The sequence below is a fragment of the Zeus faber genome, assembly GCF_960531495.2.
Source record: "Zeus faber genome assembly, chromosome: 1".
In the NCBI taxonomy this organism is placed as follows: domain Eukaryota; kingdom Metazoa; phylum Chordata; class Actinopteri; order Zeiformes; family Zeidae; genus Zeus; species Zeus faber.
This window is the reverse complement of record NC_137193.1, coordinates 59,416,473-59,444,437: the sequence shown is the minus strand read 5'-3', so window position 1 is coordinate 59,444,437 and position 27,965 is coordinate 59,416,473. Positions and strand designations below refer to the sequence as shown.

Below are 27,965 nucleotides of genomic sequence, written 5' to 3'. Positions count from 1 at the left end.
CTGCACGTGCTTGAAGCGCGCGGCGAGCTGGGCGACGTGCAGCGCGAGGCACCGGGACGTGCAGCGCGCGCCGTTCGTCCTCTCCTCCGCGTCCTCGCGCTCGCGCTCCGCCGCGGTCCGGCGCGCGGAGCCCCCCGCGCGCGCCGCGCCCAGCAGCGCCAGCGTCAGGAGCAGCAGCAGCGGCAGCAGCGGCGGCGGCGCGGCAGCGGTGCGCCGGAACGCCGCCATGACGCGCCTCGGGATGCGGGGTCGGCGGGGGCGGCGAGGGCGGTGAGGGCGGTGAGGGAGGGTGGTGCCGATAGCCGGGAAGCCGCCGGACGCGAGGAGCTCTTCGCGGCGAGGGAAGCCAAAAGGTGCGAGTACCGTCCGCGTACCGTCGACCCCCCCCCGCAGCCTCCGAGTTGAGAGTGGAGGACAAGTTCTCCCCCTCGAGCGAGTTCTCCTCCTCGCGGACACTCCCACAGGCGCTGCACGTGCGACTTGGTGATGATGCTGATGCTGATGATGAGGATGGGGATGGGGAGGGTGGTGATGATGAAGAGGAGGAGGATGATGATGAATCTTTATTTTCATCCATTGGAATAGAGTCACCAATGCAATGCAGGTGTGTACATAATGACAAACAAACAAACCAAAAACATCGACCCATATTTTTAACGAAGAACAATTTCAGTTGGATTAACTTTCCTGTTTAAAGGGTTTATCATACTTATTCTGCTATTCTATGCGATGCTATTCTTATGAGGTAATGGCTTAAGCGATGGGATATTATTCTATTAAAACGGTGTTATTCCGGTGAGAAAAGAAAATACGCGACTTTTTTCTGTCCTTCTTTCCAGGAGTAATAAATACCGCGTACTAATGGGGGAACTTTAAACCCTAATAGACGGAAAGGGACTCGCACATCGTGTTGATGGAGGTGTCTGTCACACAGCCAGTCAGTCAATCCAAACAATCAGTCGGTTCGTCTCCGGAGCCAAGAGGGGGCTCGCCAGGCCCGAGATGTTTAGAGCAAAAGTGTTGCGCAGTGAGGGAAGTCGTTCCTGTCTGCAATGAGTTGTAAAAAGAATCACCCAGGTTTTCGTTTTTGGAGGGAAAGGAGTCCTATAAATATTTAGTCAGATCCCGCCAGCAGGATCTTACCTGAATGTGTAGTAGGAAAGCCAAGCAGGGCTGTGGCTCACTATTCTATACAGGTCGATGGTAGATGGCGATCCAGTCTTTAGGAAACATAGTACAAACATTAAACACAGCATTGTTATAACTCAATGCACTGCTTTTGAAGTAGAAACAAATATCTTTCTTTCAGGTCAAATTTGAGTGAATGTAAAAATGGCGATTAATCGTGATGAAGATAAACACACGCATATAAAGAGAGAGAGAATATTTTTGTGTTCATGATTTGAGGACCACCTAATCCCTCTCTGGTCGGACACACACACACACGCGCACGTGCACGCATGCACACACACACACGCACACACACACACAATCGTTGGCCATTGTCTAAAGACAGACAGTACATTTTGTATATTCATGAAACACTGTACTCATGTTCCTGAATAAACCATTAGTGGACTAAAGACCCTCCAAAACACACACACACACACACACACACACACAGAAGCACTCAGTCTGCGCAAATCTTCTTTATTGAAGCCAAATGTCTGCGAATGTATGCGTGCGCGAGAGAGAGCAATACAGAATCCATGGAGCGAGAGAAAGAGCAAAGGAAACAGAGGGAGAGATTTCAAATTCTGAAGGTCTTAATAAAAAACCCCAAACTATTCACAAAAGGGACATATGATCCCCATTTGACATAAAGACATAATTAAACAGTCGGTTCTATCTCCATTTATCCCCGCCTCATCTCCCACAGAGACAGACAGAGAGAGAGTTATATCCAAAGTGATTTACACAAAGTGACAAAGTAATACAAGCAAACAGTGAATGGGAGAGGAAGGGGATGGAGGGAGCAGAATGGACACACCAGTCACACAGCTCTTTAGTCAGTGGACGGCTGGGAATACATACGGTTTCTTTAAACTATTCAAAGCCCCCCCCCCTTTCGGGGTCGGCGCAGACTATATCTTATTTCCCAGGACAAACCTTGACGAGAAGCGATCACATCCCGACTCTCTGTGAGTACTTGTGAGTGAGCGATGGCCGAAGTGGAGCGGAATTTGGACGGGAATCCGTTATTGTGTTTCCAACCCCTAGCGTCCACGCGGTGGAGTCAGGCCAGATTTGGACACAAAGCTGTCTGCGCAGCCCACGGGGTCGGGTTCTGGTTCTGGGCTGTCTGGCCTCAGACAGAAAGTGGGACAGGAGTACGGGTCGCTCGGTCTCTGATCCACTTGAATCTTGTCGTTCTTTGGTCGTGCGTGAGGGAGATGGTGTTTCATAATCTCAACTAACAAGGGACAGAACACCCCCCCCCCCCCCCCATCCGATTGTGGTCTCATAAACCGGGCCTGTTTGGTGGCTTTATTAAACAGCCACATTATGAGATGAGAGCGGCTCGAATAAAACCGTAAAAAAAACCCTTCATCTAACATCCAAACATCCATCCAAACCCCCGCTAGAACCTCCCCGAAAAAAAGCTCATCCCTCGTAAGACCTTGTACAATTACACAGGGTGTGCTTATGATTTACAAAGCAGGGAGAGCGGCCCCTGCGTTCAAAGGTAATCCCATACTGTACTTAGCACATCGTTGGCATAACCCTCGGCACGGCACCCGCCGAAGCCTGCGCGTTCCCGTCGTTAATCCCGGGCATTACCCAGGGTTCCCGTCGGAGGTTATTGAAGTGGTCGTTAGCTAGTCCCCTTCAGATGGAACCGTTCTGCGCTCGTCGGCCTCCCCCACTGTCCTGTCACCGGCCCCCAGACCACGGCTTAGGAAACCCGGCGATTACCGGGGCCCGTTTGTGTTAGTCTAAATTCAGAGTTTGTGTTTCTAATAGCATTGTCTGCGCGTGGGGTGGGACGGGGGATCGGAGGTGAAAGGAAAAGCCCCGCCGTGCCGGTTCCAATCTCCGTCAGTGCGATCAGCGGCAAATGGGAACGTGCTTTTTGGGCAAGGCACCTGCTCCCCAGTGGCCCCGGTGGAGCCTCGCTGGACCAGCCGCTGGGGGACATCATGTTAATGATTATGAATAGTCTTTTTTCAAAATTGACGGTTATATCAGAGAGGTCACACTGATATACACATAAATCATACAAAATCCCATTTCATAATAAACATGAACTCCCTCAATAACTAACCCAGATACACCACTTACTATATTATACTGTATATTACATCCATATCACATTTTGTATTACAATAAAATAAAAAAGGAATTAACCTCCACGAGTCACAACTGATCCAAAGTACGTCCATCTCTGGGATTCCAGTCAAATAGCCCACCCTGAAAGATCAGCTCTGTAAATGAATGAAAAAGACATTTCTCGAGACAATAAATCATGTCTCCGTTGTAGTTTGGCACCGTGTCAAAACGGACCTACAGCGCCACCGCGTGGAGAAAAGATGTTGTCACACTGATTCTGTCCCCAATCACAAACCACATGCGTCAAGTAGAAAAGATTCTCAACTGCCTTTTATGTTAAACATGAAAAAAACATTTGAGATTCATCAAATGTTGGGCGCTCACCGGTACTTCTCCTTGATAGAGATCACGTTCTTAATCAGCCTGCTGGTACTTAGGGCTGTTAGTTGCTATTTGATCGATATATGTTTAATAGAAAAATGTAGTTGAATAGGTTTGAAATATATTATAATTTCTATAAAATCTGGTTGGCGTTAACTCCATCCTCTATGGTATAATAAAGATAGGCTATGCAATACTCAAATTCACATGAAACAGTTGCCAAATACGCAGTGTGGAATATCTTCACTTTGGCTGGTGATGTTATTTCAGTTTAGGTAGGGTTACAGTAATAAAGATTATTATTTCACCTCGATCTGTTGCTTGGCCTAAATGTGCATTATGAGGCATACCATGAGCGGTTCTGGCTCCAAATGAATAATAACGGAAGAAAGAACATAAGACAATTTGTCACACCTTCTACTGGCTGTTGTGAGAAATTTTGGGACCCAAAAGTCACGGTAATACCGCCAATAAAGCGGTGATTTCTCAAAATGGGGTCCGGGGACCCCCATGGGTCTGTGGCATTTAGCTAGGGGGTCTGTGAATAGTTTTTGGAAAAAACAAAAAAATTTGCAAATTTTTTGTATATCTTTTAATTTTTAGAAATATCATATTTTTAAGCAATTTACACATATAATTATCCCCTTTTAGACAAAAAAATCGTGCAATGTGCACCTCCTCGCCGGACCTGAGGGGTTCCTCCGTTTATTATCTCTTATCTATTTTCTCTATTCTTGTTTTTAACCTGTGCTGTCAGCATGCTGGGCATACAACACCGAGTATTTTTATTCCATTGCATCTAGGACAGAGTTAATATGCAAGTGGAGTTCAACTTCTCATACTGCAATGCCACTTCTTTTAGTCATTCTTTAATCATCAAGAACTGCTGCAATAACTAAAGACTGCCACCACTCCCAGCCTCTCTTTGGAGAACGATCTTACCGCATTTTGATCTGTGAACAACTAATCATCATTACTTCTCTAAGAGGGGGAGAATCACCACGGAAACTGGGACAAATAATCCTGTACCTGGAAAAATATAAACATAGACCCTGTATACACATACGATCCGCCTCCACGTGCAGGCTTAAGACGCACCCGCAAGCGCAGAATCCGTGCCATGGACAGCAGGCACGGACAAAGGCCGCCATAGGCCCGCCATACCGCAACCGGTCAGATGCCCCACCCGATCACAGGTCCCGAGGGCCCACCCACGCAGCCAATTGTGCTTGGATAGATGTGGCCCCTCCACCAGCGCCAGCACCCGGGGCACCCACCGCAGAGAAGCCACGCAGCGGGAGCCAGGCAGACAGCTGCCTCCCGCACCGCAACCCACACCCACAATGGCATTCAGCCTTCAAGGTGCCCCGGAAAGTACCAGCATGCCAGAAACCACACGGCACCAGGGGCAAGCCGCCAGGACCCCGAACCCAGCCGGCAGGGGGCCCACCTCGCTGTCCCCCGGCCAACCACACCCCCACACCAGTCCACCAGATCCCCGTCGCCCTGGAAACCCCAGTGCTCAGTGTGTGCTGTTGGTAAATGCAGTTAAAATTACGGAGCGTGGGGGTGCGAATCCTCTAGGCATGTCGAACATGAATCACTCAATCACTCACGCTCCTCCTCCACCACAGCCTGTTGTGTTGTGTATGTACTGAGTTTGAGTTTTGGCATTTAAGAATAGGCGAAGCACAACCAGATCAAGGCAGGGGTGCAGTCTGCCTGGTCGCGGCCGCGTGGACCCCATCCCAGACCTGACCCGGCCAAACGCGCAACTTTGACCCAACCCTACACATGAAAGAAAGCCGCAAAGAACCTCCCAAGGGAACAGCCTCGCCGCCATTTTTTCATTTAAAAATCTCATATTTGTTGCATATAAGACATAATTTAGCTGGCACTTGATAAGAAACAGCCAGTCAATTTGCGCTATGTAAGAATACGAATATTTTTGATAAATGCGTCACTCCTCCACACACATATCAAACAGTGCAAAGTGCCTTAGTGCCATGCGAAAAAGCAGACCTAACACCTTGTATTTCCACATATCACAGGTGTTGGGGGAACACTCTGAGGGAGTTGTGAGGCACGAGTTTGAAACACAAGAAAAGTTGTTTAAAAGAACAAAACAAAAAATAAATGACAAATACTGTACCATCATACCACATACATACATATATACATATATACATATATATATATATATATATATATACACACACACACACCATATCATGGCAGGGTCCGCCCTCCCCGGTGATTGGGCAGTTGCAGTGAATTTGATAAAGCAGCGCAGTTTACTAGTCACTAGTTGTGACCAGTAAACTGTAGATGCGTAAATACGCACAAAAAGCAACAACAACAGCACCCTCAGTTGGAAAAATATCCCGACTCCTCCAGTGACCAAGAAAAAATAAAACCAATCCAGAACCAATCATCAACGCGTCCGTTTCGAATGGAACTCTGGGATGTGTAGGCTAACCCGGACAACATGGACCTCGTTATGGATTTGCACTTGAATGCCTCTGCCCAGCGCGCCGCGCCATCGGCTGCGCAGCAGGGAAGTGCGCATCCGGTGCTTGTGGAGCGCAGAGGAGCGCTGCGTCCTGAGACACATCTTCCCAAATAACGACCAGGATGGTTGTCCGTCACCACTATGGATTCAATGCATTGTTACTGCTTTGAATTACTTGCATGCACCCTATTGCTCTTGCCACTTTCTGTGATAGACGGTAAGTGGCTTTCCTCTTCTGCTTGTGTTTTCAGAGTTCACCTATTGGCTGGTGGGACGTGTTTCTCTATCACTCATGTTGCTTTTGATAGTGATTGTGCATCCTTTTAATTCCATTTAACGCCAGCTCTGATTTTAACCTTAATGTCTAACAACACATGGGGCTGACTTTTCACTGACTTCAGTCGAACGCCAGAGGCCATGGCAATCTGTTTTCCAATTTATTCAGCAATTCAGTTCATGTTCTTGATGTACAGTCGGCGACTTATTGGTGGTGAGTGTAGGGTGTTGAGTGGTAGATTTAGCCTAATATGTGTTTGCATTGTATTAATTATGCGTGACCCATGCCCGCAAGAGCAAGTGCATAGTGTATGTCTCATCCCGCACTTGTGTCTCATCCTCATCCCCTCAAAACAACAAAAAACTCCAGTAATTCTCTTTTTAAAAGCAAGTCTTGTATCTAACCTTGCAGAACACGTAAGGATATCCCACTGTTCCTTTTATAAGACAACTTTCCATGTCCAATTGGAAGTAGTAATTGGGCATGCATTTGACCAGGGACTTGCTTTGAATCTTAATTAGAACATTGCCAGATGACGTCATTGCTTTCAATGCATTGACAACTAGACATTTTTCAAAGAAGACAGAGGAGGATAAAGAATGACAAAGACTGGACTGACAATGGGGTGGGGTTGTAAAGGGGGGCAGGGGTGAGGGTGAGGGGGTGGTGCTGGGATAAGACTGTGCACTTTAGGTCTATGACTCCACCAGATCGCTCACCGACCTGTTCTGTTATCACCACAGGAACACACTCACAGACACAGCATTCATGAGTCCCAGTAGATGGCTGTCAGGTGCCCCCACACGTAGATAGGGTCAAACAAAGAGCCGGGCGTGCTATTAGCATATGAAAGGACAGTGACAAGTTGAGGGAGGGGATGTGCAGTTGGCCGCCCAATCTGGGCGATTAGACCAGCGGCTGGTCTCTGGGTCCTTCACGGAGCCCAGGTTCATGGGGGGTGGAGTAGGACCACTGGCCTCAGTCACCAGCAAGTCAGTCTTCAATAGGCCAAACATGGAACTGCGTTCTAGAACGTGTGGGTGTTGAGTGATTGCATATTGTTATGCATGTACTTGGGAGGTGGATGTGAGTGGGTGAGTGTCTACGCATGATACTTACGCTGCCACTCAGAGGACTAACAAGTCGGATCCGTGTCCGATCTGATTGGCAACTTATCCTCGCAGTACAAAAACCCCCAAAACAGACATTTGCTCAAAACAACAAAGATACAAGTACCTAAAATATTTACAACAATCCACACACCCCCGTCGGAGCAGCCCTACTACAGCAGAGTCGTGCTGAGTCTAAGTGAAGACGTTGCTAAGCTGCTGTCTGTAAAACCTGTGGACGCTCGCTGGACGTTGACTTAGCTCCACAAGTGGCACAAGGAGCGTGGCTCCCAAGTCGGTGGCTCTTAAGTGCCCGATGCGGCCGTGATTGCGATCTTCATCTTCTGATTGGACCCTCGAGATAATGATGGTGCGTCGCTCCAGACATGAAATGACATGACCGGGACGTGGCTATGGTGGCAGTGAGATGTACGTACAAACATCTCTCTTTGTGACGGTGCAGACGAGGCCCCGCTGCCTCTCATCCCACCCCGTCTGTTCTTCTTCGGGGTGTCATGGCAACTTAAAGAAGCGCTGTTAGGTGATATAATCTCATACAAGGAGCGGGGTTATGGAGCGCACTCGTCAAGGGGAGACATGAATAATGTCGGATGTGGGTGATGGGTAGTCTGTTATTTATAGGCTCTCCGTGAGCTGATCTTCAACTTAACACAGAAATAACGTACAATGTCAGTCAAAGTCGAATGTGTCGTTGGTCTCTGTTGCTCCTTCCATTCAGCGGAGATATTCGTTTTGTTTCTGTAGCTGTTGCTGTTTGTGCAACTGTGGTTATTCTATTTGCGACATAGTGTCGTATTTCTTGCGAATGTACTGTCCAGTACAGACAGAAATAAATATAAATAAATATCAATAAATACTTTAGCATTTTGTTTGAGATTTAATTAAAGAAAATATATATTTTTAAGTTGATTATTTATTTCTTAAAGTATTCACTATTCATAGTGCCAAGATTTTATTACAATTTGCATTCACTTAAAGGTGCAGTGTGTAGAATTCAGTGGCATCTGGTAGTAAGGTTGCAGTTCGCCACCAACTCAACTCTCCCCGTAGCGGTGCAGCATGTCAGCCTCCGTGGGAGAGACGGTGGCTGCGACACTCGCAAAAAACGTGAGAGGCCCTCTCTTGAGACCGTGTTTGGCTTGTCCGTTCTGGGCTACTGTAGAAGAAGCATGGCAGCGCAACGTGGCGGCCTCCGTGAAGTGTACCCGCTCCCTATGTAGATAAAAAAAGACTCATTCTAATGTAACGCCAACACAATGATACCTATTTTCATGGGATTATAGACTAATTAAAACATACTTTTGAATATTATATTACATTTCTGCCAAGTCCATTCCGTAAATTCTACACACTGCAACATTAACGACTATTGGGAATATTTGTTTATACATTTTACAAAATAATATTACTATATATTACTATATCATTGATGGGTTTTTTTTGTCTTGATATCATCATCATCATCATCGTCAATAGCTGTTTCAAACAAAACATTTTAAACAAAATAATCTTGTGGTAATCTAACGGATTACCACTTTAAAATGCTGATGTAGGAGGAGTCGTCCCAAGAGCTGATCCAGTGATTAGTATGGAAGTCATGTTTTAACAGGAGGCAGCTGGGGCAGAGGACCACTTTTATCCCGCTGATGAGAAGACTCACGAGTGTAAATGAATAAATGCCTCAAATGACTTTTGTTTTGCGTGCGGTCGCCATGGCAATAGAGTGAACAGAGACTGGAGAATGGGTTACCATGGCAGCCAGACAAGATGCTTTGTGAGGCCCTTAAATACATAAATACCCTCATGAATGCTCTTCTCGTCGTACTATTGGTGACAAGCGCTTTTCTTTTTAACCAACGCAGAGGAAGGTGCTTTTATTATTTTTTTAAAAAAAAGTCTTGTTATTTTTACTTGTTTGTTTCTTATTTACACATATAAGTGGGTATTAATATAATGGCTTTTCTCTCACTTTTGCCCTTGGTTGCATTTGTCTCCTTCCCTAAAGAGCATTAGCCCGTGAATGTTATTAGCGAGTTGTATCGTAGGTTTTTAACATGTCCACCACTTTTACAGAATGCCCATCTCTGTCGACCCCTACAGGTGCCTCTCCCGCCACAGTGGACCCCTGCTTGCCAAACCCGTGCCAAAACAGTGCATTGTGCCGAAGCCGAGGTGATGGCTACTCGTGTTTCTGCGTGCCGGGTTTTCAGGGTGTCCACTGTCAGATTGATGTTAATGAGTGTGTTTCCCAGCCCTGCAGGAACGGGGCATCTTGCGAGGACGGAGTGGGAAGGTACTCGTGTGTCTGTGTGCCCGGGTTCACAGGTGAGAGGACACCGGATCAGAGTTTACGTTAGAAAAGATGGGTGCCGGTCAACGTGTCCTGGAAGATTTCAATTTCCCAGACAAACTGGAGAGATTCCGGTCAAATATTATCTGTGTTTATTGAGCTTAAAAACAATTGATAAGCAGGCTATAGAAAGAATGACATCATCAAGGCATGTAGATGTATAGTTTTTATTGAATAGGAAAAATAAAACATGTCTCGTCAGTAAGCATCATTTTAAGAATAAATAAACAAAAACTATGAATATTACTACTTGAAGTGCGACCGCTTTAATTAACATTTCACAAAAATAAAATTTTGATCAAATCAAAAACAAAGTTAATATGACAAGTAGGTCTAGATAAATAATAAAGTTTTTGGTGTTGTCCGTCTTCGTCAGGACGTCCCGTCGACATATTTTACATAATGAATATTTACTGTCTGCTTTAGGTCGGAACTTATATATCCAAAAAAAACACCAAACTTCGGATGTATGTGTCAGTTTGGGGACTCCACACCTTGTGAAGTTCCTTCTGGTGTTCAGCTCTCCTACCATCTTTACCTTTTGCAAGAGAAGTCCGACGTTGATTAGTTCGTTGCCGTGACATCCTGGCTAATGTGTGTGATTGGGTTCAATACTTTGAAAGATTAAAAAAAAAAAAGAAGAAAAACATGATTTGTTTTTGCTCCTGTAGAAGCCACGAGTCTGTATGATATCAACCTCCTTTCTAAGAAAATGCTGTTTTATTAACAATGTCATGGAGACTGCACTACCCATAATCCTAAGTGTAACAGCGATGTCTCTAATTGGTGGAGCTCGCTGTTACCCTCAATGTTTACCACACTGGCTGATGGGTACACAGTCGCGCATTTATATCCAGTTAAATTGTGTCTATGAATGAAATTCATACTGAGGGGATGACCCTATATCCATATTCTCGCCCACCCTTGAATTTAACCTTGACCATTCAATCGAGGGAAAGCCAAACGAGTATTACGCCTTTATTTTGTTATATTCAGAACTCCCCCCCTCCTTTTAAAGTCAAATAAAATATTCAGATTCAAATGAATTTGTTTTAATTTAATTTTATGTTGCACGAAAAAATCTCTCCATTCAAATTAATTGGTTTAAATGTTGTTATGTGTAGCATGAAAAAGTCAGACAATCCTGCTCCAGGACAAGATTCAATAGATACATTTTCGTGACTATTAGCACAAAAAAGGGTGAGACCGGGTTGAATCCAACAGCTACCAACTACTGGGGGTTGTGAAGTCTTATCATCACTTTAGAGATAAGACCCTCCCTCTTCATCCCTTTGCTGAAAACTGTCTCTCAAAAACCATACAAATAAATGAACTTAAGCGATTGTGGTAAACATCACTTATGCAATATAACAATTAAGGGTTATAACATTTTTGACACCACAAAGGTGAATCAGTCTGTTGATGGATGATTCATGTGAAATTGATTGAGTCATGTGTTATTTACTATATATTTCTCACTCCCCGTCTTCCATATAGCTACCAGTGTATGCACTGCAGTGCATTATTTAGGGGGAAAAGGGGAAGGGAATGGATGAAGACAAAAAAACATGTATGTTTCGTGTATTCACAGTGTGGCTACTTAATAGCTTTAAGATAAAAGAAAAACAGCACTTTGCACATGATCACAGCCCGTCCACATGAAAGTCCCGTGGTTTTCGGCAGAAGCTCTGATCTGACCAGACCGGCCTCCTCGGCGCCGACCCGCTGACGTCTTTGTTCCTGCTCTTTGATCAACACAGGCGCTACCTGCGAGCGCCGGATTGACGACTGTCACTCACAGCCGTGCTTGAACGGCGGCAGTTGCCACGACGACGTCGGCGGCGGCTTCACTTGCACCTGCCCGCCCGGTTTCCAGGGCGACAGCTGCGAAAACAACACCAATGAGTGCCAGAGCGGGCCGTGCCAAAACGGGCCTCTGTGCATAGACGGGGTGAATGAGTAAGTAGCCCAGAGTGCAAGAGGGTCAGATGGAGTGATTCAATGGATTTGTAGAGCACAATTTTGCCTTCTCGCAGATGATAACCTCCGTCACGCTATCTCCTGCGAGCTGCTTCTCCATCAACCACACCAACAGCAGATTCTCCATCTTTTCATGGACAGCGGTCCGCAGCTTAGACATTATTTTAACGCCCTTGGCTGGCGTAATACTCTTTATTGTCTCCTTCTGCTTCAGTATGGTACATATGGTAGAAGTACTACGCTCGTACTGCCTCGCCAATTCCATCACACGCACACCTCGCTCATGTTTTTCTATTATTTTGTGCTTTAAGTCAATGGACATCATCCGCTTCTTCTTCTCAGCAAAAAATTGGCAAAATAACTGCACAAAAAGCACAAATTGCGAGCACAAAACACAAAAGAGATGCTTCCACGCTCAGGTAACTACGTGAAGTGAAGGAGTGAGACGCGGGATGCTGGCCGCATTCGCTCGCCACGGCAACTAGCAGCGGCACCTGAAGCACGCTCCTCGTCACTCAAAGTTTTGCTCGCAAATCAATACAAAATAATCGACGGAACGACGGCTCGTAACTTGGAAAACTCGTATGTTAGTGCACTCGTAACTCAAGGTACCACTGTGTCAGGAGCTATGAGGAATAGCATTAATTTACCGTGGATTTCAGTGTAATAACCTCTTGATTGTTGTGTCATTGTAGATATATTTGTGACTGCTCTGGGAGGGCTTTCACAGGGCGAAACTGTGAGACGCCTGTTTCACCCTGCAGGTCAGAACCCTGCTTCAACAGCGCCCCCTGTCAGGACAGTGGACGCAACTACACCTGCGACTGCTGGCCAGGTACCGGAGTACTAACACTCCAGTCACACTGTGCGCATAATGCATGGATAGAGTGTGCCAGTGTGCGAGTATACAGTGTACAAACACACAGACACATACACACATACATACACACACAGACAGTGAATTGTCCACTTTTAGCCAGAGGCTAAGGACTGTTCTGGTTGAGAACAAGATATGAAATAAATAAAAGGTTTTCTACAAAGAAGAAGTGAAGAGGGAGGAAGGCTTGTATACAACTCTCTGTCTCTCCGTCCGTCTATCCATCTGACACAATTTTGGCTTTATATCAAAGCATTCATCTCTGCTATGGAATATGCATGTGAACAAAATAGCAGCTAATTTGGCCATGTGCCTGTGGATGCAGAAAACACCTCAATTAGTCGCTACTATTGGATAACACAGAAATAACTATCAGAAAATTGTCTGTAGGAAAAAGAAGACTATTACATGTATGTATGTATTTTTGAAGTGCTGCACTAATATTTAATTCTGTGTATGTGTGTGCCAGCGAGTGCACATGTCTCTACACATATGTCTGCACATACAGTATGTGCATCACTGGGTGTTTATGCATAGCGCACATGCTTGATGTACAAAGTAAATATTTGCAGAATGGCAAATCCCAGCTGAACCGCTGCCTGCGTCTCGCCTCTCCCCCCCGCAGGCTTTTCGGGGCATCAGTGCGAGATTGACATCAGAGAGTGCAGCAGCGGGCCCTGCGCCCACGGAGGCCGGTGCATCGAGCTCTCGTGGCAGGCCCTGTACGGCAGTGAGCCCCTGCTGCCGCAACGCTATGACCAGCGGAAAGCCGCGGGCTACATCTGCAGCTGCCCTCCAGGAACCGCCGGTAATTCATTGTGACGAGCCGGAGTCACATAAGAAATTTAAACATATGCCCGAGAATTGCATCGGACAGGTGTGTTTGCTGCTGTACCATTGTGAGGACTGAATTAAATCACCCCTTTATCCCCCGTATCACAAGCACTCCAGTCCATCCGATTCAATGAAGTGCTGTACTGTACATTCTCATGAGGCCTGAAGGCTGACAGTCATTTCCATTCAAAGATAGAGGATTATAAAAGAGCTTCAAGAGTATGTGCAAGATTTATGCAAAGGTCATACAAAATACCAAAAACACATTATAAGGACACAAATTACTTCTATTGCTCGTCATACATAACTGTATCTGCCTAGTTCAGATGTACAGACAGTTTCAGGTTCAGGAGCGTAATATTGTAGTTTTCCCACATACACAACCCGGTGACCTAGGTGCAGAGGTGAAGTCCTGTTAGCAACGTTTCTAAAATTGCCTTCCTAACCAGTCGCCACTCACACCTCCTGCCCCCACTCCACCCCCCAAGGTGGCTAAATAGCATTAGTTTAATCCCTAGGATCTGGCTTTGCCGGTCTCCTGACTGGAAGCATTCTATGCCTCCTCCGTGGCTGTAGCGAGGTAGACCAGGCTAAGGGGTATGGCCGACGCCAGGCGCTGCTTTCACAGAACGCAGAGTAGCATGGTGCCCCTAAACGACCGCGTAGTTACTGTGGTGGAAACGGTGCCAGCATGATGTGGATGCTCACACCATGGGTCTGGGGTGTTCTGTGGCTCGGAACAGGTAACACAGATTTCATTATGTTGACCTGTGTGACCTGTGTGGAGATATTTATGTGTACCACCTGTCATGTTGTTGTTGTACATGTATTTGGATTCTTCTTTCCCCTAGTGGATGGCATTGATTATGATTAGCTGTTTCATATCGCTTCCTCGCTGTCATACGGAGGTAAACAGAGGAAAAACTATGCTTCCCGTTAAGATTTCCCATTTCACGATTCAAATCCATTGTTATGGCTATGGCATACACACATTCTGAATTTTACAGATAAACACAGGATGGAAATATTTAAAGGGTGTGACGTGAAAATGTGAGGTCATTTGCCGTGTCCGTGGCTTTTGCTGATCTAGTGAGAAGCTGGCACATGACTACCATTTGGCACATTGAGTGTCATGATGCAACAGACCTTGCCCACACGAGCCCAGTCAGTTTAAGAACGTGACTTGTTGATAGAAATCTGAAATCATAGCAGGTGTTATATTCAGTGACCTGACCAGAGTAAAGTACACAAATACACACATTACACTAAGGTATTTTGATTGCTAGAAGTTGTCTTTGTTACCTTCATTACAGGAAACTTCTGAATACTTTGAATGGAAATTATGAACTGTATATGTCGTTTGCAGGCACGCTGTGCCAGGAGCTGGTAGACCAATGTGACCCCACCCCGTGCCAGAATGGTGGCAGCTGTGAGAGTCGTGTGGGCGGCTATGTGTGCCACTGCCTCAGCCAGAGCCAAGATGGCGTCTTGTACGGAGGCGTGGACTGCACCGTCGAGCTGGTCGGCTGTGACAGCCACCAGTGCCAGAACCAGGGCAGCTGCACGCCTTTCCTGGCGGACGACACCCACGGTTACTCTTGCTCTTGTCCCCCCGGCTTCACCGGACCCGTCTGTCAGACCACCACCACCTTTTCCTTTGAGCGCAGCGGCTACCTGCTGTTGCAGAGCCCCCTGGGGGACTCTGAGACCTCTTGCATCGTCACCCTGAGCTTCCGGACCGTTCTGCCCAGGGCGGTGCTCTTCCAGCGCCATAGCAGGGGGTTGCGGCTGAGCCTGGAGCTGGACAGGGGGCAGCTGCGTCTCACACTGAGTAAGGAGGCCCTGGCCGGAGAAGAGACAGAGATGAAGAGCCAGAGCCAGGCGCTGGAGCTTCCCCTCAATGTGACAGATGGAGAATGGCACGCTGTGGAGGCCGTATTGGATAACACGCTGCTCAGCTTCAGGCTTTTGGACGACACAGGGGTTTGCGAGAGCGAAGTCTGCAATGTAGTTGCCCCGATTAAGACAGCTCTGGCCGCTCTGCTGTCGCCCCTCCGAACCACATTCATCGGAGGCGTACCGGAGGACTCAAACAGTCCCACAGACATCGCTCGCCTCCCAGCCTTCATCGGCTGCATGCAGGACGTATACGTGGACTGGCAGCTGGTCGTCCCCCAAGAGTGGCTGAGCGACTCAGCGGAGAACGTCTCTCAAGGCTGCAGCCACAGGGACCGCTGCCTGGACGTGCCTTGCCAAAACAGAGGCCAGTGTATCAACCTGTGGCAGGGCTACCAGTGCAAGTGCCCGAGGCCTTACGAGGGACCAGACTGTGAGGAGGGTACGTTCACAGCCACGGACAACTAAAATTAAGAGTAGGGAAAACAAAAAGCCAGGTCTGCTTCATGTCACTTCTACCTTCTGGTTCTGTCTGAAGTCTTCTAAAGCTGACGGCTAAACATTGGCTGCTTCGCCCATTTCAAAATGAGCTATCTTCCCTAGAGAAAGTCAAGTTTGTTACATACAAGTACAACAAAAAGACGAGTAAAAGTTTAACCGTTTAATCAACGCAGTTTTGCCTTTATAGGCAATAAGCTAAAGTCCATACAGTGGGATCTACCAATCAACCAGACTGTAAGGCTAGGCTTTAAGCTACTTTGATTGATCAAGAGAGAATAACTAGGTCACTCTGATCACATTTGTTAATCAGCTAATTGAATAACATCCCCGGCTCTTGTTGTGTGACAGAATCACGGAGTCGAATTGAGGCCAGGTAAAAGTCACGGCAAAGGAGACAGGGAGAGATCCAATTAATGGACTGGATTAAGGACGTGAAAGAGAAAGAGAAGGTGGAATGCCAAGGCAATTATAAGAAATTGAGACCGGTGTATCAGATAAAAAGCGAGGATAAGTAGCGTTCAGTATTCTGGTTAGAACTCATTGGAACCTTTTTTCCATGGAGGATATCTATAGCATCTTGATTCTATCAAAGCAGATTAACAATCACAGTGACTTTGATAAGAGGCACGCACTTGCTTGCAACACGTGGGCACCCCGGCTCACGGAAGCTCCGAGTATCTAAAAAAGATTACATGATATTACATTACGTAACATTGATGAATATGAACACACTTTGACAGTGTCCTTCCGACTCTACTATTTTATTTTAGCACTGCTCTGGCTGACTTGATGGTGACGGACCCACAGGGGGAAAGCGCTGACGCTGGGAGAGAAAGTGTCTATGAGGGCTGACGGCAGCTCAAATTGCCTGCACTTTCCTCCCCCCTTTTTTTGTATGATATCAAGTAAAGATGAGAGGTGGAAAATTTCTGGTTGAGCATGTAAAAGTCCCTGCCATGTTTTTGCTCCTTCCGTGCACTAATCCATCTGATTCCACTCTTCAGATGCGCCCTCTGGGTTGACGCTACTCAGCAAATTCACACGGTTGACTCAAAGTCCTGGACTGTAATTTTACTTTCTGAAGCCAGATTTTCCACCTCTCAAGCCACAATGAAAGTTTCACTATTCCTTGCTCCCTCTTTACCCGATAAAACCTGTGTATTTTTCGGCTCCCCCTTCCAGAGTACGTGACGGCGCGTTTTGGGAACGAGGACTCGGAAAGCTACGCCGCATTCACCGTCGCGGACGACCTCACCCACGACCTCACCGTCTCCCTCTTCCTGCGCACCCGGCGAAAAACGGGACTCCTGCTGGCGCTCGCCAACAACGGCAGCCAGTACCTGCACATGTGGCTGGAACGCGGCAAGGTCAAAGTTCAGGTCAACAACTCCGAGAGCTTGGAGGGGGGGAGCGGCGTCAGCGACGGGGAGAGCCACTTTGTGAGTGTGGAGGTGGCAGGGGAGCGCATGACGCTGTACGTGGAGGCGGAGGAACAGGGCCACGTGCATGTCGGCACGCTCGGTGTCCGGGCGGAGGACCTGGTGCACGTTGGGGGTCTGCCGGAGCGGAGGACCACGTCGGCGTTCGGGGGCGACTTCAAAGGCTGCGTCCAGGACCTGAGGATCAACGACAGGCGGCTGCAGTTCTTCGATTTGGACGCGGCTGTGATGTCGTACCCTCTGGAGGTGATGGCCAACGTGAGCGCCGGGTGCTCAGGGGACGATGTCTGCAGCGTGAGTGGAAAAACACACAATTGGAGTCTTTGATCTATAGTTCATCTGTCATAAAGTATTTTTTGTATAAACTGTCACACAGGTAAGTTCATTTTTCAACCTCATTTCCTTAAGTGTAATGTAAAGGAAAACATAGTATTTTTTTTTTTTCCTACACCCAGATGTGTAAAATCTGCCCTCACCCCTCGCTGATGCCTTATTTATCGATAACTGAGGCACAGGGGCAATCGCAGTCACCGAAGAACTTAGTTGCGACTGCCCCACTCTGTTTGCTCTGGCCTATATCCAAGTTTTCTTACAGTGTCATTCACATCGGCACACACGGCACACAATTTTTTTTTTGTAGGTGTTTTTTTTTTTATATTTGTTGACGTTCTCCCGTTCTTTCCTCTTCAGAGGAACCCATGTCTCAACGGAGGCAGGTGCTTCTCTCTGTGGGACGACTTCGCCTGCACATGCCCACCCCACACGGCAGGGTGGCGCTGCGAGGAGGTCCACTGGTGCCTGCTCTCCCCCTGCCCCGGCGACGCAGAGTGCAGACTGGCCCTCAACCAGGGATATGAGTGTGAGTGTTTACTGGGTTCACTTGCTCAACACGGCTGGTACTTTCTCTGATCACGTCATGAACAGGAGAGCATCTCAGATTCTTCTGTAAATGAGATGAGATCTAGATGAGATGAGATCTAGAAAGTGCATGGTGATGTTATTTGTGGTTGTCACATATTGACATATTGTTTTTGCATCAAGGAATTACAGTAAAGAGACATAACAATAACAATGTAACATATATATATATATATATATATATATATATATATGTACATATATTCATTTTCATATATACATACATTATACATAATCTACATTGATGCTATTGTATTTATTTGGTTATTTCTATTTGTTTGTTGATTTGTTTATTCAATCATTTCATTATTTATATTTGTTTTGAACCAGGCCTAAGAAATGAAGGTGTTCACAAATTAGGCTTGCATGTATCCCGGCTCATCTTTGAGCTTGTGATCTTTCTGTGAACGGTGTCTCCTCTCAGCTGGTGTGTAACACACGGTTACGACATGCTGAACTGTATCCTGGCCTTAATCTTCTTGTGCAATATGTGCTCTATGAAGCAGGACGGGAGCGAGGCCAGATTGGCCCTTTTGTAAGGGATTAGTGATGATTTGCATAGCTGCCCGTCTGCCCATTCTCTGTGATTAGCTGTTAGACGGTTGAAGACCCGGCTTTGTGACATCACAGATGTTTTCTTTTTCTATAAATCGACTCGTCTGTCTGTCTTGGAGGATTTAGATATCAAATTAGCGTATTGCACTTTTGTGCACTGTTTAATGAGTTCACTGAAAAACTCACACCTACATCATCGTGTCTTAGTGTCTATGAAGCAAATAAGAATAGATCAAATCAACAGAGGAAGACCATCACCAAGGGTTTACTTCAAATGATTAAATGGACTGTAAAATGGTAAATAGACTGAATTCCCAAAGCACTTTTCTGCCCTATAAGGCCAACTCAATAATGCATCAAAAAACACCGTTCATGTCTTTTGACACACGGACCTGCGCACACACACACACACACACACACACACACACACAAACACGAGTGTGCAGTGGAGGGGTTTAGTCTCTTTGAATAAAACCTGGACTCTTTTTGCAAGGAGGAGCCAAGGAATCCAAACAACAACAACAAACCATTCAATTCTCTGCTTTCCTCTGCACCTCCAGGCTACTCCAACGCCACCTTCCTGAACGACAGCAGCATCTTGTCCTACCGGGGTAATGGAGTCATCCAGAGAAATCTAACCAGCGTGTCTCTGAGCCTACGCACCAGGAACCGCCACGCGGCCGTCCTGCACGCGGAGAAGGGCCCAGCCTTCATAACCCTCTCCGTCCAGGACGGGCTGCTCTTCATGGAGGTGCACGGCACGGCCGGGGGGGAGGAGACCCGGGAGGGCTCGTCCATGGTCAGCTTAAGCAGCAGGAGGATGGTGAGCGACGGGGAGTGGCACAGTGTGCACCTGTTCATGGCGGCGCCGTGGGCGCAGACCTCCCGCTGGACGCTGGTGCTGGATGAGGACGCGGAGGAGGCCAGCACCTCCTCCAGTGAGGGCAACAACCTCAACTTCCTCCGGCAGGGCGTGGACATCTTCCTCGGGGGCCTGGGACCCGAGGCGGGCTGGACCCTGACCGGGTGCCTGGGCACCGTGGAGCTGGGCGGCATCGCCCTCCCCTACTTCAGCTCTACCGAGGTCATGGCGCCGCGCACGCAGGACGAGCAGTTCGTGCGCACGTCGCAGCTGCCCCCGCTCGCCGGCTGCAGCGGGGGCCCGGTGTGTGACCCCGACCCCTGCCTGAACGGCGGCGCATGCCGGGACCTCTTCAACCTGTACCACTGCAGCTGCGCCGAGGGCTGGGCCGGCCGGCGCTGCGACTTCTTCACCGACACCTGTGCCTCGGGCCCCTGCGCCCACGGCAACTGCAGCGTGAGCGGCACGAGTTACGAGTGTGACTGCGCATTCGGCTTCACGGGGGACGACTGCGACGAGGAGGTGGACGTCTGCGAGAGACACCTGTGTGCCAACGGAGGAACCTGCCTGCACGGCCCTGACCGCTACGCCTGCCTCTGTGCTGAGAACTACACCGGGCCCCACTGCAAGTAAGCGACACTGGGAAGGACAGGTGGTAGGACAGAATACATTCAATTACACCAGAATGAACTAGAATAGAACTGAACTCAACTGAATGGAAAATGTGTTATATTTTAATAATTGCCTCATGGATGTCATCCATTCTCTCTCTCTTGTCGAAAAACAGACCAGAAGCAACAGCCGCACTGAACGACAATGAAAAACCACATAAAAGAAACGCACATATTTTTATTTGCGTCTTGAAAAGCGTGCATCTCCGCACTCTTTTCTTAAGTAAACTCCTTTGAAAGCGCCGCGAAAACACAGCAGTGAAAAAGAGCCGCGCAGAAAATAAATCTGCGCGGCTCGCTCAGTTGAGGCGACCCGTATTAGAAACCAAAAAAAACAACACCCCTACAACTCTAAGTGTTTTCCGCGCCTCCGCCGCCGTTAAGCATTTCAACCGCGTCTGAGAGCGAGTGCCGTCAGAAGAGGCGGCGAGGAGGAGCGGGGGCCTCGTCTGTAGAATAATCAGCGCGGGCGCGGCTCCCTGTCATCCGCCGTTTGCCTCCGAGAGCCACCGGGGGAATGCCTCCAACCATTTATCCCCGTAAACACATGCCGCGCACTCCCGCAGTCACTCCGGCTCACGGGGGGAAGCAGCCGACTCTCTCAGCAAGCCACCGGATCAGTCACTCGTCGTCGGCTTTTACTGGGAGCGGCTTTTTGCAACAGAGTTTTTTGTCTTTATCAAAAAAACAACTCTTTTTTGTTGTTTCTTTCTTTTGTTTGTGTCTCAGTGCCTGTTCTCTCCACCCAACCCCCTCTCTCTCTCTGTCGCTACTCTATCCATCTGTTCCTCTCCAGTGAGCGAGTTGAAGAAATTCCATGGTACATTCTTGTCAGAAATGTGTAAGTTGTTTTTGTTTCACCTCATGTGTTTCTTGTTTGTTTGGTGTTACCTATTTGTTTCTCGGTCGCTGCGTACAAAGTCTTCCACCTTTCCTTTGCAAAACTGACAAGTGAATCTATTAATGCTTTTTGTGCATTTTGCATTCGTCTTGCAGTGGGGGGAATATTTTGGAAAGCCAAACAAGCATCAGAAACATCCGGAAAAAGCGTAAAAAAAAAAAGTTACAATTAAGTTCCACTGTAATGCCAGTGTTATGAGTCATGGGTTCCCCAGTGATGTACATTTTAATACTTTATTTTTGACGTGATCTGGGGAGTTTGTGCAGTAAGCTGCTGCTCCATCCACAGTATCATCATAGTTTTCGTGGCCTTTAAGACTCGCCGTCTTCGCCGTCTTCCCCGGTACATGTGATCGGCTTGGCCCTGAGTCGCCGATCCACCGCAGATCTTAAATCCCATCATCCTGGTCACCTCCTAAGCCTCTTTGTCTCCCTGGCGGTGAACAGCGGGATTTCAGTCGCAAACCCTTCGTGAACCCGCTGACCCCCCCCCCCCAATGCAATGCCACCACCACAACAACTGGAACTAGTGATGGCGGAAGAAAACAAAACAAGTACATACGTCGGGGTTCAGTTATTTGAATGTGAGGCACCTTCTGTGTTTGCCGTCTGCCAGACGCCCCAAGCTGCTGGTGTCGGTGTGCGGGGACGACACCAGGAACTACACCTGCTTCAACGGGGGGAACTGCACCGAGCGAGAGCTGTCCTGCGACTGTCCACAGGGCTTCACGGGCCACCGGTAAGGCGGCGGGGGGGAAAGCAGCTCTGGATGAGCGGCCGACAGTTAAAAATATTGAAAGAACTTGCGGACATTTCATAAACACGGGCGATCCAAAGTGCCTTCCACAAGACCTGTCTCAGTGATAACAGGCATTTTAAACACACTTAAACATGGCAGGACTCTAACCCACACCCACTTTGGTCACTGAGAATACTGAGGCCACGTCCACTTAGATCATTGAGTTTGTAACCCAGCCTTCACATTAAGACGGTGGGCCACACCCACTTTGGTCACTGAGATTCTCGCCCAGCCTACAGACATAAACATGCCAGGGCTCAAACCCGCACCCACTTTGGTCGTTAGGACTCAAGCCCAAGAGTCTTACGAGAAAAATGTAGGAAATCAATGGAATGGAAATCAAGAACCTCATTCGTTCTGTCTCTCCCTCCTTCTCTCTTTCTGTCCTCTTTTCCTTCGACCCCAAAGGTGTGAGCAGGAGGTGGACGAGTGCAAGTCCAACCCCTGTCTGAACGGCGGCTACTGTCGCAACCTCATCAACAAGTTTGTGTGCGTGTGCGACATGAGCTACGCGGGCGACCTGTGCCAGACGGACGTAAGCGACATTTACTTTTATGTGGCGGTGCTGCTGTGGCAGAACCTCTTCCAGCTGCTGTCCTACCTCATCCTCAGGCTGGACGATGAGCCCGAGGTGGACTGGGGAGGAGAAGAGTGATTCTAAAGTCTGCGTGCGTGTGTGTGTGTGTGCGTGTGCGTGTGTGTGTTTGCAAGAAGATTCACGAACAATTTGTTCATTGGGAACTATTTGTCCTGTTGAATGACTCGGCTGTCTGGAGGCGCTGTACAAACACGTGTGTTCGTACAGGTCTGAATATTTGTAGGGCAATTTTTTGGTCGGCAGCGTGGCGGCCGCCAGTAATCACTGAGCCAGTGCAGTCGGCTGTAAACATGCTCATCAGGAGCACGCTGAGCAGGTCACACTCAGGTTGTAATGGATAAACTGTCGGGCGGAGCTGCTCACCGTGCCTTAAAATGACACTGACGTGTCCCTCCGTGCTCGAGGGGTTATGGTGTCGCAAGGTCACTGTTGAATAATAAAAATACAATGTCACTGTCAAGAAGCAGCTCTCTGAGGAGGTAGAGGTAGAGGACGAGTACACCCTGTACGTAGCGACACAGGGGAACACCAAAAAGAACAATTTTGCAATTGCACAGGATAGCTATTGTGTTTTAAGAGTTGTGTTTTATATTCGATTATGCACTTTGGGTGTTTGTGATGAACGCAATAGCGCAACGGATTAATCATTTTATTTTGCGGCGTGAGTCAGTCATTGAATTTACAGGAGGGTGGCAGCAACAAAGGCCCTCAAAGGTCACTGGCACTCCCAGGAGCCCCCTCTGGGCTCTCCAGCTCAGATCCATCTCAGTGACCTGGTTGGTGTGTGTTGCGCTGAAGTGTCCAGGTGGAGTTCCCTGGAGCCCCGTACCTCTTGAAACCCTGTCGAAATTGGAGGCGGATAAGTTATTCATCCCCCCTGCCTTGCGGAGACATCCAGGTTTTACCGTGAGGATCGGGGCCCCCCTCGATTCCACCTCCGTCAGAGCCTCTTAACTCGTATCGTTCGACGGGTCTGGCTCAGAATGTCGTCGCAGGTGAAACTGAATCCGGTCCTTTCTGCACCGTCGTCATCGGTCCTGTCTGTCTTTCATTACGGTCCCCCCCCCCCCTCCCCGCGCGAGCTCTCCAATGTGAATCTCGCTCGTTCGTCTTGTTGTTGTTGGTGTCACGTGTTCCATCCCAGGTCCTGTCCTGTCCCGTGTCTTTCTCATTTTCCAATAAAAACAAAACCAAAACTCTCTCATCAGCTTTGGTCTGTTGTCTTCTCTCCATCCATCTGTGGTTTATCTTCTGTCTTCAATCAAACGTCATCATCCATCCACCACCAAGAAAATCTGTGTGTCTGCAGGCCCTTGAAATGTCTTGAATTCAGTTGAATTCAGTGACAAATATTAAGTCCTTGAAAGTCATTAAATAGTCTTAATAGTAGTCTTTCTAATACCCTAAAACTACTGATTTATTCCAGTTTCTAATCAATGACCACAAGGAAACTGAAACAGTTCATACAATGGTCTATTTTGTAACTTTCCCTATTTTTTTTGCGAATACTTACCTCTGCCCTGCACCAAATCTATTGTACTTAACTGAGAGAGAGATGATTTGTCAAAAGATCAGTCTTAAATATCCCTCAAATTAGTCTTAAAAATGCATAAAAATTAACTCTGGGATGCCAGCGGGCACCCTTGTGTGTGTGCGTGCGAGAGCAGTGCATGCGGCCGTCAGGCGGCTTGCATCACGCCAAAGATAGCAACATAATCTATGTTAACAAGATAGACGGAATTATTCCTCTAATAACCTTGGGTTCACCAAAACACACACACACACACACACACACACACACACACACACACAGGCACTGAGTCTCGATTTTCTGCTTGTTAAACTTTTTTGTCTTTCTGACTCTATCTATACACGCGAAGGCACGCACGTGTACGTACACACACACACACACACACACACCCAGGCAGTCTTTCTTTTGCATACACATTTAATTTCCTCTGTTTCTAAGTTCAGTCCCTATTCATTTATTATATATATATATATCACAAATGATATATATATATTTATATACATGCATGTATATATATATATGTGCATATATATTTATATATACAGTATATATGTGTGCACACTCACACACATTTTGCAGTGATGGGTTGGACAGGTGGCCCAAAGGGGTGAGAAAAGTGGAGGAGGAAATGGGAAGTCGTTTTTCAGTGTCTGTGCTGATGTGGCCGTCCTTTGAGAGGGAAGGGGAGTAGAGTTGTGCTTTGCCAGCAAAAGCAATGAAAAGAAAAACACACACACACACACGCGTGCACGCACACGCGCACGCACACATGGAAAATACGCAGAAGACGTAGTATGAATTGCAGTTTCAGCAGAGTGCTGGTGGCATTCACACAGACTCGCTCCTGCCTGGGAGAAATGCTATAAGGGCAGCTTATCTGGCAGGTAGAGTCATTCATCCACACACACACACACACACACACACACACACACACACACACACACACACACACACACACACACACACACACACACACACACACACACACACACACACACACACACACAGTATATTGACATTGCTGACAGCAGAGAGGCATCAAGGCTCTTCTCCGTTTGACTGTGTAGCTTTTATGTGTGTGTCTGTGTGTGTGTGGCGGGGAGTCGGCTGTTCCGCTCAGCTCACGCCGTGCACCTCAGAGACTGGTTAGCGAGGTGCGTCCCGGTGCGTCTCGGCAGGGGCAGCCAGTGACTGATGGTGGGCTCTCGCTGGAGGTGGCCATGACAGGTAAGCACTTTTTTCTCCGGGAAAACGACGGGATCCAAGCTGCCCCGGGGCACACGACACAGAAAAGTTGCTGCTGGCTGTTGTGTTGTTGTGTTGGTGATCTTTCTGAGGTAGAATCGAGTCAATTCTCAATCGAGAATGTTTTGCTTTGTTTTTTGGGTGTGTGTTTATGTGTGTGTGAGGGGGGCTCTTCTCATGATTTGGGTGAATCTTTGTGACAGCTCGGCGCGTCCCCGCCCCGACACCGACACTGACCACCGTCGCCCACGTGAGTGCATCCGCCTGCGCACCCAGCGGACGGTCAACGTCAATTAGTGTTAGCAGCTGCTGCACGGGAGGCTCTGGGTTGGACATTAATTCGATGTGCTATGTGTATGCGCTTGCGTGCGTGCGTGCGTGCGTGTGGAATGGCGGGTCTGTGATTGGGGTGGAGGTGGAGGTGGAGGTATTTGGTCTGTGTGCGCTTGAAACAGACCCGTCAGGTTCCTCCTTGAGTCCCCGAAAAACGTGTGTTTCACAGTCACACACGACACGCAAAGCTGAGTTGTTTTTTTCTGCTTTTGTTTGAGCGTTTCTGGCAGAGGGTGGAGGTGGAGCTTGAGGCTGGGGGTGATTTGGCTGGTGGTGGTGGTGGTGTGTGTGGAAGCATATGTGCACTTACCAGGGGTGGAAGTGACAAATTACAATGACTCACTTCACTGTATTGGAGTCATTTCTTTTCAGCACCCGTTGGATTTGCTCAGAATCTTAAAACCAAAACCAACGACAACCATATTGATGTAATCAGTGGTTCTCAACTGGTGGCTCTCGATCCTAAAATAAGTAGAGGGTCTGTTTCAGGTGGACGGCAGGTGTATTATGCGTTTTAATTCCTTTCTGCCAAGTTTTCCGATGCTCTGCTTTTATTTCCGAAACACCGTTTAAACCTGCGTCACGTGGCCACTTTTGTGAAACATATCACCAACGTCCAAATTTGAATTAAATGAGAACTAGAGACGGCACCAATCACCGCTTTTTATTTTGTGATACGGACATATCTGCCGATATCGACCCTGGTCTGATGTGTTTTTTCTCTTTATCAACTCTTTATAGCTTCAAATGAATTGCTCACTTACACCCGCTGCTCTGCACCCGTTTACAGCGTCAAAGCGGAAGCAAGAAATAAATGAGAAGGGTCCAAATCTTTAATTAAGTTTCTTCTTGAATGAAAACTAAAACTAATGACACTTCCACTTGAACACGCATTTGACACTATTTACACCTTTGCCGCTCATACCTGCACTGACGGCTTCATGAGCGTGGATCTAGCACGTGTGTATGTGTACAGTGTGTGTAACCATGTGACCCCCCCCCCTCGCAGACGGAGCATGCTCCATATGGCTCGCTGGTGGCCGCGGTGCTGGCACCATGTCTGGTTGCCTTGGCGATCGTCGTGGCGCTGGCGTTGGCACTGGCCAAGCTGCGGGAGAGGCGGCGGACGGCGGGAGGTTCGTCTCCACGGCGACTCCAGGGTCCCGGAGGCTCAGACCCCCCCGCTGTGTCAGCAAACGTATCCATCAACACCCTGGCAGCGCGGGTGGAGCGCCTGGTGTAATGGAGTCAGGAGATGGGGAGAGAGAGAGTGTGTGTGTGTGTGTGTGTGTGTGTGTGTGTGTGTGTGTGTGTGTGTGACACGCGTGAAATTGGACATCATAGTTTCTATGTGGCGTCCAGAGGGAGAAGTGGTTGCCTGTGACAACGGTCATTAGGAACAGATCAGCGGCCATTGTTGAGAAATAACTGACCGCTGAGCGCCACTATTGACCAATCAGAATAGAGTATTCCAGAGCTGTGTACAGTAATAAACTTATGTCCTTATAAACCCTGTCTTAATAAACGCTCTTTAAAGCTCTCTCTCTCTCCACTACTCTGTCCTTCTCTTCCTCTCTCCTTGTTTCTTTTGTTAACCTTCCATCCCTCTCTCTATCTTCAGCTGACCTTGGAGGGTCTGACCGCTGACCTCCTGCTGTCCATCAGCCTGGTGTCCGTGGTGCTGCTACTGGCGCTGGTCCTCACCACCGTCGGCCTGGTGGTGGCGCTCAACCGCCGTGCCACCCACGGCACCTACAGCCCCAGCCGGCAGGAGAAGGAGGGCTCGCGGGTGGAGATGTGGAGCATCTCGCAGCCTCCGCCCATGGAGAGACTCATATGAGGACCAGCTCCGTCCACCACTCCTCAATGGATCTCCATCAATGTGTAGCTGGCCATCAAAATGACTCGAAAAATCCTGAGTGACCGTCAAAAATGCATCTCAACACCTGGTGCCACTCCGTTCATCCACGGACTGTTTTCAAAATATTTTGAAGAAAGTTTCAAAATGGAAGTGCCTATTTTAGTTGCATGTGATGTGAAACCTTTGATTTCAATAGTGTCAGACATGTACCTCATCCACTGTAGAAATACTGTATGTATATAATC

The 27,965-nt window shown here is 47.9% G+C and overlaps 2 protein-coding genes across 2 annotated transcripts in view; one reads left to right on the top strand and one right to left on the bottom strand.

Moving 5' to 3' along the window:
* Window positions 1-228, bottom strand: part of anos1b (anosmin 1b) — a gene marked incomplete at its 5' end in the record, with an annotated part of 42,915 nt that extends 42,687 nt beyond the window's left edge. Inside the window, one exon of the mRNA XM_079998011.1 lies at window positions 1-228. Coding sequence (XP_079854137.1) covers window positions 1-228 — 228 coding nt within the window.
* crb1 (crumbs cell polarity complex component 1) lies at window positions 227-27,699 on the top strand (the record flags this gene model as incomplete). Its single annotated transcript, XM_079998000.1, has 14 exons — window positions 227-248; window positions 394-483; window positions 9,671-9,895; window positions 11,681-11,879; window positions 12,596-12,735; window positions 13,403-13,585; window positions 14,978-15,949; window positions 17,191-17,741; window positions 18,138-18,306; window positions 19,481-20,411; window positions 21,250-21,294; window positions 21,970-22,092; window positions 22,561-22,687; window positions 27,481-27,699. The coding sequence occupies 14 exons, from the start codon at window positions 227-229 to the stop codon at window positions 27,697-27,699; spliced, it is 3,996 nt and encodes a 1,331-aa protein (XP_079854126.1).
* Window positions 27,700-27,965: the final 266 nt, after the last annotated feature.